This window comes from Sus scrofa, chromosome 10, assembly GCF_054392235.1.
Source record: "Sus scrofa isolate SSC_HxYL_T2T_F1_AM1 chromosome 10, Sscrofa_HxYL_maternal_Yorkshire_Landrace_v2.0, whole genome shotgun sequence".
NCBI lineage: Eukaryota > Metazoa > Chordata > Mammalia > Artiodactyla > Suidae > Sus > Sus scrofa.
This window is the reverse complement of record NC_139392.1, coordinates 12,555,184-12,573,571: the sequence shown is the minus strand read 5'-3', so window position 1 is coordinate 12,573,571 and position 18,388 is coordinate 12,555,184. Positions and strand designations below refer to the sequence as shown.

Genomic DNA, 18,388 nt, shown 5'->3' with positions numbered 1-18,388 from the left:
ATGTGTGGAGGGTCTCATTCTTTAGTCATCTCTACTGGGTGATCAGACTATAAGCAATTATGAATAAAGCTGTATAACTGTAAGTCTCTGTGTGGACCTAAGTTTTCAATTCACTTGGGTAAATACCAAGGTGGAAGAGTGCTGGATGGCACAACAGAATATGTTTAGTTTTGCAAGAAACGACTAAACGACCTTCCCAGGTGGTGGTACCCGTTTGCGCTCCCAGGAGCACTGAGCGATGCTCTGGTCCCCATCTTCGCCAGCACCTGGTGTTACAAGTATTTTCCATTTCCACCATTCTCACAGGGGCGTGGTGCGATCTCACTGCTGTTTTAATCTGCAACTCCTCATATCCTATGGTGTTTGTCATCTTTTTAGATGCTTATTTGCCACGTATATGTTTTCTTTGATGAGATAATCTGTTCAGATCATTACCCAAAGTATCACTATCTGAGATTGTTTAATCGGTTGTTTGGTTTCTAAACTCTTTCCAACCCACGACAACCCCAAATGCCAGTGGAGAGTAGGAAGGAGGGAATGCGCCTCAAACACCGCGGTGCAGAGAACACGAGCGGATGGGCCCTCCCCCAGCAGCCTTGGAGGGCCTGAGCCAAGGTCATGTACCCTGGCTTTCTCCTCAAGAGTCTTAGAGAGACAAGGGCATTGGTCTGAGCTGGGCGTGGCCTCAAGGCAGGAGAGGAGGGTGTGGGATCTGGATGAATATTGAGAGGGGGACGGAGGGGACCGTGAAATAGGGGCTTCGCAGGACTGGCAGCAGGGCAGAGCTCTGCGGGCTCTCCTGTGTTCCTGGTGGGTGAAACCCCCTGAGAAAGCGCTCAGGTTTCTACCTTGGCCTCTGACGCCACCTGGGCCTCCTCATTCTACCTGCCTGGTGTCCTCCCTCAGAATAAGGCCCTCACCTGAGAAGCCCACAGAGGAAGTGAGGGTGACCTCTGCCCAGGGACTGCATGGGCAGACAGCAGGGGTGGGCTCGGGGGGAGGGGGTGTCAGATTTTTCAGAGGATTTGTACTTCTGGTTACAACTTTTTTTTTTTTTAAATTTTTTTAAAGCCGCACCTGCAGCGTATGGAAGTTCCCATGCTAGGGGTTGAATTGGACCTGCAGCTGCCAGCCTACACCGTGGCCACATCAATACCAGATCTGAGCCGCATCTGTGACCTACACCACGGCTCACAGCAACACCGGATCCTTAACCCACTGAGATCAAACCCGCATCCTCATGGATACTCGTTGGGTTCTTAACCCGCTGAGCCACAAAGGGAACTCCAACTTTTTTTCTTACTGTGGCACATTAGCAGATAAAATTCACACATGAGTAGATAAAATTCATGTATAACTATAAAACCAAAACTCAGAAATCTGATGATCCTAGGTTTTACCGCAAGCAGAATTTTTTTCCAGATAAACAAGTCAAATATTATGCCTGCCTCTTATTTTTCTATGGCTTTCATGTACCTATTTGATAAACACTGAATAATAAAACCACCCATTTAAACATAAAACATCATTTTATGGGGAACATACCTATCTATAACTTTTTTAGGTATTAAACTTTATTTTTTCCAAATACTGACTTTTTTTCCCGACCCTCCACCCCATACCCCCAGAATGTATTATAAAAATAAATACAAATAGTCCCCATTTTGCTTTTGTCACACTATATAGATTTTAAAGTTTGGCGACTTACTATTAATGAGCAGCATAATTAATTCATCAGTATTATCACTACTACGTATTTCTAATAGAAAAGTCCCTGATATCATTTAGTCTCCTGCATTTACATGTACAGTATGTACCTGTTTTCATCAGCTATTCCTGCTTTCGTATTAAAATTTTATCTATCTATTAAGGTGTTAGATGCGGCTCTACAGTCAGTAAGTCACTGTGCCTCGAGGTCACAGCTTAACTGAGTCCTCTGCTGGAGTCATAAGGCTGCCGTCAAGGTACTGTCCAGGCTGTGCTTTCAGCTAGAGGCTCGGCTGGGGCAGAAGCTACCTCCAAGCGAACCCAGGGAGAAGGGTTTCCTTAGAGCCCTGGGGCTGAGGACCTGGCCTCTTGCTGGCTCTCGACTGGAGAGTCTTATAAAGACTGCTCGCAGGTCCTGCAAAGTCAAGTTCTCCGACGCGGCCGTCTGCTCTATCGAGCCAGCAAGGATAACCTCCAGAGCACGCTGGCTGGCAGGGCGGTCTTTGACTCCATGATTGGGGGAGTGAAATCCCATCCCCTTTTCCTAATGCTATTGGTTACAAACAAGTCACACATCCTGCACGCCTCGGAGCTGAGAGCATCACACAAAGGTGTGAGCACCAGAAGGCAGAGAGCAGGGGGGTGGGGGGTGGGGTGGGGGGGTGGGGGGGTGGAGATTAAGGGCCGTCCAACAGGATTAAATTCTACAGAAACCAATGTTTAACAAACCAAATCAAACTGAATACGTGTGGTTAAAGAAACTGCTGTCCCGACAGGTGGGGGCAAGAAGACTGTAAAAGAGTAAGAGAAAATCTGGGATTCTGCTCTCGGATCATTTCCTGGGTGTCTTTAAATTCTCCATTAATTAAAAAAAAAAAAAAAAAAAAACAAAAACAACTGGAAGTAGCAGCAAAACGTTATTGTGGGTTTAAGAGGTAGGGTTCATACCAGATAAAGCCAATCAGTAAGACCCCAACTTTAAAAAAAGCTTTGGATGCAAATGAAAAGATTGGTTGATGAATGTACATTTTTTTTTTTTTTTTTTTTTTTTTTTGTCTTTTCTAGGGCTGCCCCTGTGGTATACGGAAGTTCCAGGCTAAGGGTTGAATCTGAGCTGTAGCTGCTGGCCTACACCACAGCCACAGCAATGCCAGAGCCGAGCCGCCTCTTCGACTTACATCACAGCTCACAGCAACACCAGATCCTCAACCCACTGAGCAAGGCCAGGGATCAAACCCGCAATCGCATGGTTCCTAGTCGGATTCATTAACCACTGAGCCACAACGGGAACTCCTGAATGTACATTTATATGTTCAATTTAAGTGTTAAATGTTTATATAATATTTCATAACTTCTCATTTTAACCTACATTTTGATTACTAGTCTTTACTGCCTCACGGAAAAGTGCTTCTGCCTTACTTTGTAAATGATGACGGCATTTCCAGGAAAGTGGCCCATTGAATTGTAGCATGAAGATGCCACAATGGCTCCTTAGTTTTATCTTTTTCCTCTTCTGTCTCAGGAAAGAACATCAAATTGCAAAACAGAACATAACTGACACCTGATAACCTTGAATTTACTCTTGTTAATGTTTATGAAATGATCAGCAAATTCAGTCGTTTATTCTTAGAAGCAAACTGGTTGAGACCTGTCTGATCAATAATTAAAACATAACTGATGACTCCTGGCAGCTCTGTGTCTAGGACTAAGTTGCCTAAAGGAATGGACAGCTGGGCATTCTTCAGGCATTTTCCCCATAAACTCTGCCTCTGGTTTGTTTACTTGACTGTCGTATGCGCTGGGCTACCGAGTGGTGCTGAATTCACGAATATAGCCCTTGACTGGAACCTAGAATGTAGCTATTCTGTTCTACTAAGAATAGACATAAGCTGGGGAATAGGATTCAAACTGTCCTGTGAAAATTGGGGCACTTAACAAAAACAGTACCTGAACAGAAGGCCGCTCCTTTTCCATCTGGAGATGAAGCCGGAGAAATACTTTACAAGAAGGGCCAAAGTTCTCTTCAGAAAAAAATGTCTTATTCTGGTTAAAATAATAACATACAGCCCCCGGGGGGGTCCTACATCTCAAAGATCTCTTGAACACATGGTTCCATCCACAGCTTCCTCTCCTTCAGTAGTTTTTGACAAGGAGTAAGAAAAAAAAATGCATAAAAGCAAGCAAGAGACTGAGTGTGTGAGCCGGCTGCGTGCTGGCTGAGCGTGTCAGGCAGCTGTGGCGAGAGGAAGGGCGGCTCCTGCTGGAAGATGCGAGGAGGGGGTCAGGTGGCACGATGCCTCGGGACAGTGGACTCTGGCCCCGCCAACCACCCTCCTTCCAAAGAAACACTTCAACGCCAGATTGGTCATCAACGTTCCAAATCTAGAGAATCTGAACCAAGTGAGCCGGAGTAGCCTGTGGATTTGGTAGGAGTCTACGGTGCCTCTCTCTTTTCATGAGTCCACATAACCCCTTTGTAGACTCTAAGATTCCAGCTGGCTGCACAGGGGAAAGACACGAGCTAATGTCAGGGTCTTCGGCACCTGCCACTTCAAAGGCAGCAAAAGAGGGACTGAGCTCCTGGTCACATACGTGACTGTTCCAGCCCAAACAGACCCTGCCAGCCAGGGGGCCAACCTTAGCTGCCCTTGCTCTTCCTTAGGAAGGGCGGAGAGAGTTCCCCATGAGGGGAAAAGGTGAGCTGATTTTTTTTTTTTTTTGGTCTTTTTAGGGCTGCACCCTCAGTATATGGAGGTTCTCAGGCTAGGGGTCGAATCGGAGCTGCAGCTGCTGGCCTACGCCACAGCCACAGCCACACCAGATCCGAGCCAAGTCCAAAACTGACACCACAGCTCATGGCAACACCGGACCCTTAACCCACTGAGCGAGGTCAGGGATCGAACCCGCAACCTCATGGCTCCTTGTCGGATTCGTTAACCACTGAGCCACGACGGGAACTCCCTGCGAGCTGAACATTTAGACCAAGATGAAAAGTTGAGGTGGACTGTTACCGCTAAAAAAAGAAGTCAATTATTGCATATACCACACGTCCAGGCGCAAGTAAGGAAAAACAGAGGTTTGGAATTATATATTAAACAGTCCCACACTACTCTTTGAGCTTCTGAATCTAATTTTTAGTTCTATTTTTTTCTTTTTAGTTCTATTTTTTCCTTCTCATTTTTGAACTGTGACATCATGATGTTTCTAGCATACATAAATTTAGCAGAAGAGCTCTCGGAGTTCACTAAGACCTTTCAAACAACTGTTGCAGCTTTGCTGTGGGCTGGAAATTAAGGCCAGTTTGTTAAGGTTGCGTGCTGAGAGAGAGCCGTTAAGGGCGACTGAAGGCCCGAGGCGGTCCGTCTTCCATGATGAGAAGGCAGGGACTTCAGGTCCGGACTTTCTAACGGCAGTTCTACTTGTTCCGAGATCTCTCTTATTTCCTCCTTGGTTCCTGGCTTTGCTCCGATAACTGAGGTCAGTCATCAACCCTCACCTCTGTGGAGAGGTATTACTTTTCAGTTCCGTCCTTCCTGGTGAGAGCACAGCACTGGAATTAGCCAAACTGCATTAATACGTGTTAGTTGATACCTAGTTGTCTCAATTAAGTGCATGTCCCTTTTCTGTCTCAACTACTGTGCTCCTTCTTACCCCTTCCGTTCCTCTGCCTATGACTCTTTTTTCTTTTTTTGATGGTGGAAAGATCTGTTGTATTTAGAAGTAGTCACGTGGTCATGGCGTGGACGGTCCCTGGTCTTTTCACTCTCCAGGCGTGACCATCAGGGGCCCATCAAATGCCCATCACCTTCTCTCCTCCTGACCCGCTCACAGTGCTGCCCTTGGGCTCATCGATGTCACAGGACCCCTTCCCGCTTCCTTGACCAGAGGCAGATGGAGAACAGCTCTACGGCCAAGACAAAGCTTGCTCCTCCCGGAGAAATGCTTCCAGGCTGTCATCAGGGTCCCAGGAAACTGAGCTCGTAGAAGGAGGCCGACATTCAGATCTTGTGCCTTTGAAGAAGGCCTTCTTGGCCTTTCAAGTCTTTCGCTCTGATGTGGGCTTGGGGAGTGGGATGGGCAAGAGCACTTCTTTGCCTTCACTGTAACCTTTGCAAAAATCCTACTTGCATCTTTACAGCAGTTTACTGGCCTAGTAATGTGAAGGGTGAGTGATGCTGTACTTTGCAGGTGACATTCGGTTGCAAGAGAACCGTCTGGACCTCACCTAGGCTGCCTTAGAGATGCCGTTCGTTGAGGGATTCTACGTATGATTTGCCTATAGCAACAGAACCCGCTAGATTCACCTCTCAGCTTTTTAATTTCCAGGATCACCGTTTCACTCCTTTTACTTCAGACATTTCATTGGGTCACCAAATATAAGATTTTACGAGGTTATTGGAAGTACCGGTATAACAACTTAGGCTAATTTCTTAAGGTCTTCCCACAAAATAATAATTCAGAAAAAGACATCTGAGTATAATTAAATTAGTACATATTAAATGATGTCTGACTAAAAAATAAAATGATTGTTTAGTATTACTCCCCTAAGTGGACTGTTTGTAGTCAGTTATTCATTGCAAAAGAATAGAAGGAAATACTCTGATATGCTGTGCTCCTCTGCCAAAATTCTACCTCCACATATGAATTCTAACATTCTCACTTCTTATGAACTGGTACCAATGTTACAGTATTAGAGTCTTTTCTAAGACCTTGTACAACTTTGGGCTCAAGCTGGTACGAAGTAAATGTAGTTGTTTGAGATTGCAAATCAAACTTCAGAGAGAAGATACTAAACATAAAACAGTTTAAACCTCGAGAGAGGTCCAACCTCACTAGATAGAAATCATGGAAATTAAAACAAGATACTATTTTGCTTCTATTAAGATGGGCAAACACTAAGAAATCTGATAATACAAAGTGCTGTGAAGAATGCAGAGTAAATCTCCTACAATGCCAGCAGAGTGGAAATCAGCACAGCCACTTTGAAGAGCAACTGGACATTATTTACTAAGGCTGAGGCTATGCATGCCCTTCAAGCTGGCAGTGCTACTTGCAGGTATACCCTTCTGCACATCTTCACACAAAGATAGACACAATAATTGTCACTGCAGTGTTGTGTGTAACAGAAAACACAAAAAGCTAACTAGGAAAAAAAAATATGAAAACAAGAGGAACGATCTAAGTATAAACCAACAGAAAAATGAACAAACTGTAGTATATATCTATTAATAAGAGCATGGGTAAGCTGTGGCATAGTCACACAGTGGCATGCAATAACAGAACAAATGAGCTAGAGAACACAGACTAATAGGAATAAAGCTGTAAGACAATGTTAAATGAAAAAGCAAGCTATGGAAGAAGAGAAAGTTTATAAACAAAGAGTAGGTAGTATTTTATGTACAGATGGGAAAAATTTTTTAAAAATTAAATGGGAATAAGAAAGGCCAAATTCAGGAGAGTAGTTATGGCTAGGTAGAAAAAGATAGGAGAAGAGCTAAGAAATAACACACAGGGCTTCAACTGTATCTGCAATGTTTTATCTTATTAAAAAAAATGATTAGAAACGAGATGTTTTAGTCTAAGAAATAAATATCTTGAGAAAGCAACTTTTTTAAAAATGGGAAGGATGTTTTGAAGTCTCCATGCAGAAATTAAAAATAGACAAGTGTACTATGTCAACATAGAAAAAAAAAAAAGAAGTATGACTCTTAAAATAACTAAATGTGGATATGACTTCTTAAACAGCCAGGTAGTCTAAAATTTATAGGTGATTTAAAGATTCCTAGCCCCTCCATTTCCAAGAGAAAATTCTTTCATATCTATTTCAGAAAACATTAGTTTCTCATGATAGAAATAAATGTATGCTTTGCAGCCAAAAAAGGCCAAGCAATTAAAATAGAGGTCTTAAGAGGCAGAGGCAGAAGAGGCGCAGCAAAACCAAAACAAATAAAAGCTAAACTGACTGTTTACGAAGAAGTCTTGGTTATGAGCAGTTTTAAGCAGGGCAGGGGGACTGAACATTGCCGGGGAGACGGGAAGGCTTCCCTGAAGAAATGACTCTAAGGCTGAAATGGGAGAAGTGAGTAAGAACTGAGGAAGAGGGGGAGATATGGGCCCACGCAGAGCGTGGACTTTAAAGCTGCAAAGGCCTGGTGGTTGGAAGAAAGAGTATGAACAGGAGCAGATGAAAGTCTCTGAAGCCAGAGGAGTAAGAGATGGCGGGGGGCGGGAGGGACGCTGGAAAGAGCTGGTGAACCAAGAGATGGAAGAGACAGGGAGAGCTGTTCACCCTAATAACGACTCATCTCTAGACGAGTAAAAAGGGAGTGTGACCAGCGCTGGTGAGGCCAGCAGCTACAGCTCCGACTGGACCCCTAGCCCGGGAACCACCATGTGCGGCAGGTGCAGCCCTAAAAAGCAAAAAAAAAAAAAAAAAAAAAAGAGTTTAAATAGAAGGATAACATAATCAGACCTATTCTGCAATCTTGATGACTTTTAAAACTCTGTGTGTGTGTGTGCGGGGTGTTCGAAGAGAGCTTGGTTAGAAGGCTACCTAGCGAAAGATAATAGCAGCTTTGTCTAGAGGGTTGTGATGGAAAAAGACAAAAGCAGATATTCTCAAAATATAGGCAAGAAATAAAATCAGCACAACTGAAGGACGATCAGACATGAGGAGGAAGAGGAGGCGTCAAGGAGATGGCTGAGGTTTCCGGCCTGCACCCCCGGGGCCAGCGTCACTCACTGAGTAAGGACACCGAAGAGCACCGGGGCAGTGGGCCGGGCAGAAGGGCGGAGACCATGAGCTCCATGCTGGACGTGATGGGCGTGGGCCACCCTTGAGGGACTGCGAGCACACGAAGGGGAGGTCTCGGCCGAAGACATACATTTGTGACTCTGCTTAAGATGATAACTTAGGAGTTCCTGTCATGGCGCAGCAGAAACGAATCCGACTAGGAACCATCAGGTTGAGGGTTCGATCCCTGGCCTTGCTCAGTGGGTTAAGGATCCAGCATTGCCATGAGCTGTGGTGTAGGTTGCAAACGTGGCTGGGATCCCGCGTTGCTGTGGCTGTGGCACAGGCCAGCAGCTGCAGCTCCAATTTGACCGCTGGCCTGGGAACCTCCACATGCCGCAGGTGCAGCCCTTAAAAAAAAAAAAAAAAAAAAAGATAACTTAAACCACAGTACCTTGGTTACCTTTGAGACAACCTAGGAGGAGAACATAGAAAGAGAAGTCCTAGGACCATACCTTGTGAAATTCCAAGACTGAGTGGCCAACGAAAATGACAATGACTCCATTTAAAGGACCCAGAAAAGGAGAAGCCAAAAACCCAGAGGAAAACACAAGGAGAAAACATAATCTTCTTCCAATAAATATGTTAGATTAGTAATTAATTAATGAATGTATTTGGCTCAATGACATGTAGCCTGAACTGTAGGGTAAGTTTCCATTTCAAGTTTTACTTTTTTTTTTTGGCTGCCCTATGGCGCTCCCGGGCCAGGGATCAGATCTGAGCCAGCGCTGCAATGCCAGATCCTTAACCCACTGGGCCGGGCCAGGGATCTAAGCCACATCCCACTGCTCCCAAGACGCTGCAGATCCTGTTGCGCCGGAGCAGGAGCTTCTTTATTTTTTTTTTTTTTTTTACTTTTTATTTCTACTAACTTTAAACATCCTAAGTCACAATCCTGGATTGAGTGAAGAAATGAACAAAACATTAGGTGATGCATCAGAGACATCAGGTTAATGACTGGATCTTTGGACAAGAGCTTTTCTCCGTGAGTGAAGACTATGCGTGGCTCTCAGCTTCGAGGCTGCTGATCTAATCACTCAAGGTTAAAGGACTAGAAGTTTCAATTTGAGGGATAACAGCAAATGGGTTCTTTAATATACACTTTGGACAGGCCTGCTCTGGAAGGTACTCTTCATAGCGGATGTAACCTTTGCATGTTAAACACACCTGAAACCCTTTGTTCAAGAACTAACGAGGGCCAAGCAAGGTCTAGAAAAGTCAGAACTTTGGTCAGTGAACTGCTTGAAAGACAGTATGGTCTTCACAGAAAATCTTGTTATCGTCAACATTTAAATTGGTGATATTTTAGTTAGGCAATAAATTATCAATGTCATCTTCCGAAAGCAGTTTGGTTGAGCACCTTCTCCCTCAAATCCATCCCATCTCAGGGTGAAAAATACACTGCCCACTAATTCTTCACACTATATGCTAAAGAGACATCTTTCAATAGCCAAGATTTTATGATAGCCCCTGTTTTCAGCATGCCTTTAAAACCACATCAAGGGAGTTCCTATCATGGCTCAGTGGTTAATGAATCCGACTAGGAACCATGAGGTTTTGGGTTTGATCCCTGGCCTCGCTCAGTAGGTTAAGGATCCAGCGTTGCTGTGAGCTGTGGTGTAGGTCGCAGATGCGGTTTGGATCCTGCATTGCTGTGGCTGCGGTGTAGGCTGGAGACTACAGTTCTGATTGGACCCCTAGCCTGGGAACCTCCACATGCCTTGGGTGTGGCCCTAAAAAAGACCAAAAATAAATAAATAAAATAAAATAAAACCAAATCAAGATCAGATGTACGTTAGTGACCAGAAATTTCATGGAGGATGAGGCAACAAGTGACTGGGCCCGAGGCATGATTTTACTTACTTGCAGAGTAGTATCATTCCTTGCAGTATATATATTTAAAAATTTAACGATGATTCAAAGACAATGTTTGCAGTCTACAACCCAGTTCACTGAATGCTAACTATTCTCTTGTCACCTAGGTTTTTGGTGACACACAAAAAGAAACGGTCAGGACTGTTCCTTCAAAGGATCCACCACTAGGAGAACTAGATGGAAGAAGTCTTAGCACATAAGTGGTTTTGTGTAGCTACAAAGTGAAATATGCCATCAAGCATGCCTATGTGGGAGTAACTGGTGTTTCAACCTATGGCCAACAGAGAATTGTTAAGCAATATTGCCAAGGAGCTTCTGCTTTCTCCTTGATCAAAAATATTTGTCAGTAATTATAAGCTTGCTTTCGCAGGTCTGGTTTCTTGATAATTTGCTGAAAGAAATGTAAGTCTGAATTGCTTCCATGGTTCTGTCCTCCTCTCTGCCTTTAGTGACCAAATTCATCAACACGATAAAGGTTATTTTGCAGACGTTCTAGAAAATTTAACTAGCTCACCAGAGAGGTCTCTGGGCTTTAACTGAAAATTCACTCATTATAAATGGCTTAGGTCACCACTGACAAATCTTATTTAGCAGAAAACATACAAGATACTAGCAATGGATTATTCATACAATAAATCTAATTTCCAGGTTATCAATTACTGAAATTTTTTTTTACACTTGCCCTGCTTGGGCCAAACCGCTGCCCTGGCACAGAGACTCCCATTCTAGTAACTGGAATGCAGCACTCCTCTCTGTTATTTAAGGAGTTGTGACAGTCTTATTTCTACTTTCCTTACAGGTTTTACTACTTGGAAAATCACTCTGAGCCACTGAGCTGTTTTTGTGAACTTGAAATATAACGCAGCACAGTAAAACAGTAGAAAATGCAAGTTAATAAGCAATCCACAGAAGACAGATAAAGTGCATCCTGGCGACAGTGAGCTGCGACACAAACTCTGTCATCTGTTTACAGACTGATGCGTCCAAGTTTTAAAAACTGGTGGAGTTTCAGAAAAAGGTGGTAATTAATCTTACATTTCAAGTGTGCAAACTATGAATAAACGTGCTTCATTGTTCTGCTATTCCTCCAACATTAATTGGCTGCTTAAAAGAGCCCCAGGAATCACTAGTAGAGTTCATAGCCCCTGCTGTAAAAAAATGCCAATATATGAGGGGAGAGTCATGGCCCAAAGAGGAAGAAGTACATACAGCATGTACATCAAACAGTTCTTAAACTATGAAAACTTACCAAGTTAAATTCCTTTAGTATTAAATATGTAATACAATAACATGAGCATATTATGTGAACAATGTTGAAGCCAAAGGCACTTAACGATTCCGAAAGCAAACTGTTTTTAAGCACTTTGTATTTTAGAAGTTTGGAAGAGGTGGAGTATCAAGTTTAGATTACTTTTATCTATCGCTGATGTTGGCAATGAAAAGGATTATTTCCTATGCATATGATATACACAAAAGAAAATAAAGGGGGGCCAGCTTACATTCAGATCAAGTCCAGAACAAGATTTCACCACTTGCGGAGGTGAGATTACAATGAATCTTTATTGCAAATATATGTCTGCCATCACCTGCCTTTTGACAAGCACACCTAAGACATGGAGAGCCATTTCGCTATTTTTTTTTTTTTTTTTTTGTCTTTTTGCCTTTTCTAGGGCCACACCTGCGGCATATGAAGGTTCCCAGGCTAGGGGTCTACTCGCAGCTGTAGCCTCCAGGCCTACACCAGAGCCACAGCAACACCAGATCCGAGCCGTGTCTGCAACCTACACCACAGCTCACAGTAATGCCGGATCCTTAACCCACTGAGCAAGAGCAGGGATTGAACCCGCAACCTCATGGTTCCTCGTCGGATTCGTTGACCACTGCGCCACGATGAGAACTCCTCATTTCGCTATTTTTTAGCATAGGACTTGACTGTCAATGCTAAGGGAAAAAAATGCCTACTTTCAATTCTGTGTTTTCTTTCTTAGGAATGACTGACTGAAGAATGCTTTCCCCCATTCAACGGGTAAAAACCAAATGTGGACTGTTCTACGATGCACGAAAACTAAGCAAGCCTTGGTCTGTTTTTTCCTCAAAACTTTTAACAAAAAGTAAATCTATGAACACAAATAAAAATTATTTTAAAAACAACAAAATACACACACTGTACTGGCTACATTTAGTGAATTTTCATCTTCGCTTTTATTTTTACAGATTAAAGAAAACAGAATTGTCATCATTCTTTATATGCTTGTTTGGAAAAGCAACCCTTTATCAGCAAGATTAGCAGAATTTATAACATAATTTATCATATATCAACAAGTACATTTTTTATCTGAGCACAGTGCTTCGCGTCTGCATGTCTCAACAAGCACGACTTTGGGTCTACAACCTTCTTGGGGCCCCTCTAGGAGAGACAGAGTGGGAGAGTCACATTATCATGTGTCTGACTAGCACAGCAGGCCTGGGCTAGTTCTAAATGCCAGTTAAAATCATTAAATTGACCAGAGCAAGCCACAGATTAATCCAGGAAATGTGAACCGGGTACCGCGGAAGCCAATGGGCACAGTCACGCAAGTCGGTGCAATAAAAGAACTCCCTACGGGGGGGGGACAAGAAATGCCCAGTGTGGCTCTAGTTCAGGAAAATACAGCATCTTCGGATGATTTGTCTGCCCCGAGAGGATGCCTTTTTATAAGTCATAAGTAAATTATGATCAGCTGATGGATGGGTGCTCGAAGTTCCGCCCAAAAGACACCCAATAAGGTATATTATCTCCCACTCACAGAGAAAAAAGAATCCAGCAAACCTTTTCTGTCCTCATAGATGAGAAATATCAATGCTACGAGAAGTTACATGGGTTGTTAAACTTAAAAGGATTCTCAGTAAGTACAAAGAGAGATCTCTAAATAGAAATATATAAAGTAAACTGAGTTATTCGGCATTGAGACAAGTGAAAATCTTGGTATCACAGACCCAAATTTTTAACTTAATGTTAGAATACCATACTAAAATTTTCTTATAAGATTGTTTTAGGAAAATTCCAAGTTACATACCTCACATTTACAAAAATGGCCACAATCCCATTATATTCTTTTTTTTTTTTTTTTTTTTTTTTTGTCTTTTTAGGGCCACACTTCTCTATGTTCTCCTCCTAGGTTGTCTCAAAGGTCACTGTGGTTTTAAGTTATCATCTATCTTTTTTTTTTTGCTTTTTTTTTAGGGCTGCACCCGCAGCATATGGAAGTTCCCAGGCTAGGGGTCCAATCGGAGCTGTAGCTGCCAGCCTACACCACGGCCACAGCAACCTGGGATCCGAGCAGCGTCTTCGACCTACACCACAGCTTGTGGCAACGCCGGATCCTTAATCCACCGAGCGAGGACAGGGATCGAACCCGTACCCTCATGGTTCCTAGTCAGATTCGTTAACCACTGCAACACAACGGGAACTCCTCCAACAAAAATCATAATGTACATTATCTCGCTAGATACAAACTTAACACACATGGCATATATGTTAAAAGATCTGCTGCATTTTTAAAGGACTAAAACATGTATCTGAGAAAGTCTTCCCACGTGAAGCAACATGAAACAGCTTCACCAGTTTACCAAGTCACTTTCCAGCCTTTTTCCTCCCCTTGTTTTCTATTTCCCCCCTCTGAAGAAAAGCTGACATCCTTTACTGTACATGAGCTGAAAGACTAATTCTTGTGGAAAGAGGAAGAAAAGCCAGTGAAGCAATAAAAGGAAACCATCTACGGACACTATTCGGCGTTAACTTGAGCAAAGTAGAATCCTCACTACTTCAAAATATGTGATACAAAATTTTATTCTACTGCATTAAAAGACCTAAGTTCCTTTCTTATGCTACATGAATGTGAGTAGTAGATATTTTTTAAACAACACTTGATCACTATTATTTAAATATTATTAAATATAAATGTTGTAGTTTATGTCAAGTCTACATAAAATAGACTACCATTTTATGGGTTGGACCCAATAGAAAATTTAGGATAGCTGACATTTTACAGACCATTAAATATTAATTAATAAACTCATTCTAATTACCATTAAAATGATTAAATACCTTTTGTAGACTGGTAGGATTTAGCTGAGTTTTGTCTATTATTTTCACAGCAACCTAAAAAAGAGAATCATTAAACTTTATTTGAGAACACATCTTTTAGTGAATAAAACTCACAAAGAAAACATCTTCAAATGCATTTCTAGCTACATATAAATTGGCTGTATTTGGTGTTCATATGACTGGATGGCAATGTTTTGATAACTGGGCAGCATTAAATATATTCTACTGACCCAAGAATTAGATTCTGAGCCAATGAAATTACACTTCTGTTATTTCCTCCAAGTTTCCCCTTTTAAAGTAAAAATTATCTGCATCTTAATCTTTGACTCAGGATCTTGATAAGTTACAGTCATCAAAGGGCAGAGGCTCATAACCTTCCAGGAAGTTCAGTATTATGTGGATAGAGAGACTGGACACCCGAACTCCCAGCAAACTAACCAAACGGATTTGAACTTCCTCTAGTCTCTAACACAGCCTCTGTCCCAATAGCTCCTGGGACAGAATGGACGGAGAGGACAAAACTCACTGTAAGTGACAATACTACCATGCACAGAAAATGGAAATGTAACAAAAGCATTTTATGACAGGTTTTTCATAAAAATCTGTCCTAACTGGATCCAGTAAACATTATGTAATAAGGCATAGAATGCTAGATGTTTATTTTTAGTCTTTAATAAATTATTAAACATTTTAACTATTGTTAGTTTTAAAATATAAATTTTGCTACATAAATACACATAATTTGAAACACATGGGATCCTGAAACCCAGTTCTCTTCTCTGAGAAAAACACCCATATAACACTGGCTCAGTGTGGTCTCTAACCAGGTAAAAATCAGTGGGTGACTTTCTACACATTGATACCTATCGTACTTCAAGCGGTAATTTTTTCAATTTACTTGTTATTGAGGTGGCACTGGCTTATGCCACCATATGAGTGCCATGTGTACAACCGTATTTGGCTACTTCTGTATACCTGCAGCTTAAGCAGTCATGAATAAGAGGTTGGCGTTAGGGAGCAACGGTAAAATCGGAAATGTTTACAGAGGCCGCATCACGAGAGAGAGCGGTCTGAGGGAACCTCATCTGCAGCACCTCTGGATTTGGAAAGGATGCCGCGACGCAGGCGCGGTTCTTCGCGGCCGCGACGCAGCCTCTGCACCAGGTGCCGCTCCCACCGCACCCCGTGCGACCCGCACCGCGCCTGCCACTCCCGCGGGCATCAGCCCTGGGGAAGCTTTTTAACACGGCTCTGGAAGGTCCCGGTGAACACTTACCTCTCTTCCAGTCAGAACATGTCTCGCCAATTTCACTTTGGCAAAATTTCCCTTCCCGATGGTTTTTTGTAAACGGTAATTCCCGATGTGCGGCTGTTCGTCCGCGGCTGAGGTGATGGAGTTTCGACACCGAGGGATGTTCTGTCTGCTGCTCGCCTTGGTCGGCTGGACAAGTGCTTCGGTATATCCATCCACAGACGTGTGCTGGGAGAAAAGGCACAAGGTTTCCCTATTAAGGAGACTGCCAAAGCGCAGGTAACCTACAATGTCCGTGAATAACTCATCTCCAATGAAAACAGAGTGTGTACTCCAGGACTTTAAAGTATTCTGGCTATAATTTCCACTTTTAGCTCCCTTTGCCAGAGGGAATAGAACTATTTAAAATGAAACATTCTGCACAGCTTTAAGTACAAGCTCTTGAGTTAAAACTATATAAACAGTGAGAGAGCCAGGAGCCCCACGGACGGGTCCTCCTCTGTCCCCTGTTGGCTGAGATGACAGCATAATCCAGACTCACGGAAATGGCAGAAGGTCCTCAATGCCAAGACGAACACCTCATGAGAACAGCTCTGTTTCTCTAACCCAGCCTGGCCACTTCTCAGGTTCATTCTTTCATTTGCTGAGCAGCCAACTTGGCCCACTGGCCAAGCAGCTCCCACTGCAGGTAACCTATAATCCATCTTTGCCCATCACCCTCATGCAGCTGCCCACGCCCAAGCAGGAGCAACTGGCGGCCCCGCCTGGACCCACGAACGCATACCCACTGCACTCCTTGGCGCCCTTCTCCAAGGCAGAGTGTCACCTTGTCCCCTAGCCTTGCACTCGCTCACACCACAGAGTAGCCGACTCTGTTCCCCTGCAGGGCAGTCCCAGGTACAGATGCCTCACGAACCGCTTCCCCAGCTCTGACCGTTCCTGCTCTGGTCTGGTTATGTCTACATTCTGCCATAAACAAAATTTCTAGTTTTCTTTGTGAAAACATAGGCATGATAAACATAACGTGTTTATTTAACTGGCATTTAAAAATTGCTGAAGATGAGTGAAACAAGTTAGCAAAAGAAAGGGATATCTTTCATTTGCAAAGTCACTAATTTGGAATTATGTGGTCCTACCTACACCACCAAAAGCTTGTCTAAAACATTTTGATTGGCAATTCCTTAAAGGCAGCTTTGAAGATGACTCCTTTTACTAATTGTATGCAAAGCATGACTCCAGGTCATTTTTCTATTTCTCCTTACTTTCTGATTTTGTTAAAACTCAGCTCAGGATTACAGGATTTTCTCTGTGTCCTACTACATACACACTTGCAGCCCATGGCCGCATTCTGAGTTAGTGTCCCTCTGGGGTATTTTCACGTATCTCAGCCTCCAGTCCACTGCCCTGTCTTACACACTCAGTCCTCTGTCTCTGCCACCCTACCACGAACAGTTCGAGGGCAGGGCTGTTTTCTTTTCCCCTTATGTACAATAAATCTAGAGGTCTCAAAGTGTTGTTCCCGGACCAGCCCCACCAGCATCATCTGGGAACGTGTCAGGAATGCGAATTCTCTGAGCCTGTTCCAGGCCTCCTGAATAAAACCTTCCGGGGGGCGGGGAGGGGGGGTGTTGCACCCAGCAATCTGTTTTGACTAGTCCTCCAGGTGATACTGCTGCAGCCCAACGTCTGAAAACCACTGCAACAAATAATGTAAGAAGGTGGTAAATGTAAAGTTATCCACTGGCTCTCAGGGACTCTATTATCTGAGCATGAACAAGAGAGGTTCATCATAAGCAATTTCTAAGCGGCAGCTCTATAGAGACGGCTGTATTTCCTACCAACAGGATTTCTCTACCTGGGCTTGCTCTGTAGGAACATAGACTTGTTAGTCCTTCAAGGTTGAATTCTATCTCCTCAACAAAGCTTTTTATGTCTTTTCACCAAGCAGAGCTGATCACCTCCCTCTTCTGTTGCTATCTTTACAACCAGTAAAAATTTCTGCTCCTGAGCTGCACCACGCCGCCTTCTAAGCATCTGTCCATGGTCTATTTTACTATTAGACGTGAAGCTCCTTTTGCGCCAGAAGTTAATCCGGTGTTAGGCACAACAAAGACACTAAATACATATTATCTAGGTTGAAGAAATTTAGGATCCCTATGCTCCTGACACCCATCCTCAGAATGACTCCTGCAGAAGGACCCCTTGCTGTCCAGATCTTTGGGGCATATAACTGCAGGATGAGTTAAAATATCTGAGGTGTAGCCCAGCCCCCAGTGCTAGGTACACTGTATATCCTGACTCTAAACCAAACTAGGACACACTGAATGATTAGGTCCTTTGCCATGTAACTGTCCAATGTCCTCCCACTGAGGGTAGGGCACAGCCCCTCCCCCTTTGGGCATTCAGTCCCATGATCTGCTTTGGCTCATAGAGGGAGTTCACGGTGATGGCCTATGCCAGTCCCACACGGGGCATCGTGTGCTCTTGCTATGCTTCCACTTAGTCCCTTAAGCTTGCGCCGGCCCATGAGAAGGCCTGGCCCAGGCTGCTACCAGGAGGAAGAGGAGAAAGACACTGAGCAAAGCCACACTCAGCTGAGGTCAGATTCAACGAGCTGATCCTCCGGATGCCCCTCTGGCTCATGAGAAGTAAAACATGCTGGTTAATTTAAGCC

At 43.5% G+C, this 18,388-nt stretch overlaps 1 protein-coding gene across 14 annotated transcripts in view; it reads right to left on the bottom strand.

Annotated features, from left to right (window-relative positions):
• MARK1 (microtubule affinity regulating kinase 1) overlaps nt 1-18,388 on the bottom strand; it is a 126,043-nt gene that overhangs the window by 51,849 nt on the left and 55,806 nt on the right. For all 14 annotated transcript variants that reach the window (XM_021064328.2, XM_021064330.2, XM_021064329.2 and 11 more), the window contains exons 2-3: nt 15,739-15,942; nt 14,463-14,516 (exon numbers count right to left, since the gene is read on the bottom strand). In XM_021064328.2, the coding sequence (XP_020919987.1) occupies nt 14,463-14,516; nt 15,739-15,942 (258 nt within the window). The remainder of the gene's footprint in view (nt 1-14,462; nt 14,517-15,738; nt 15,943-18,388) is intronic.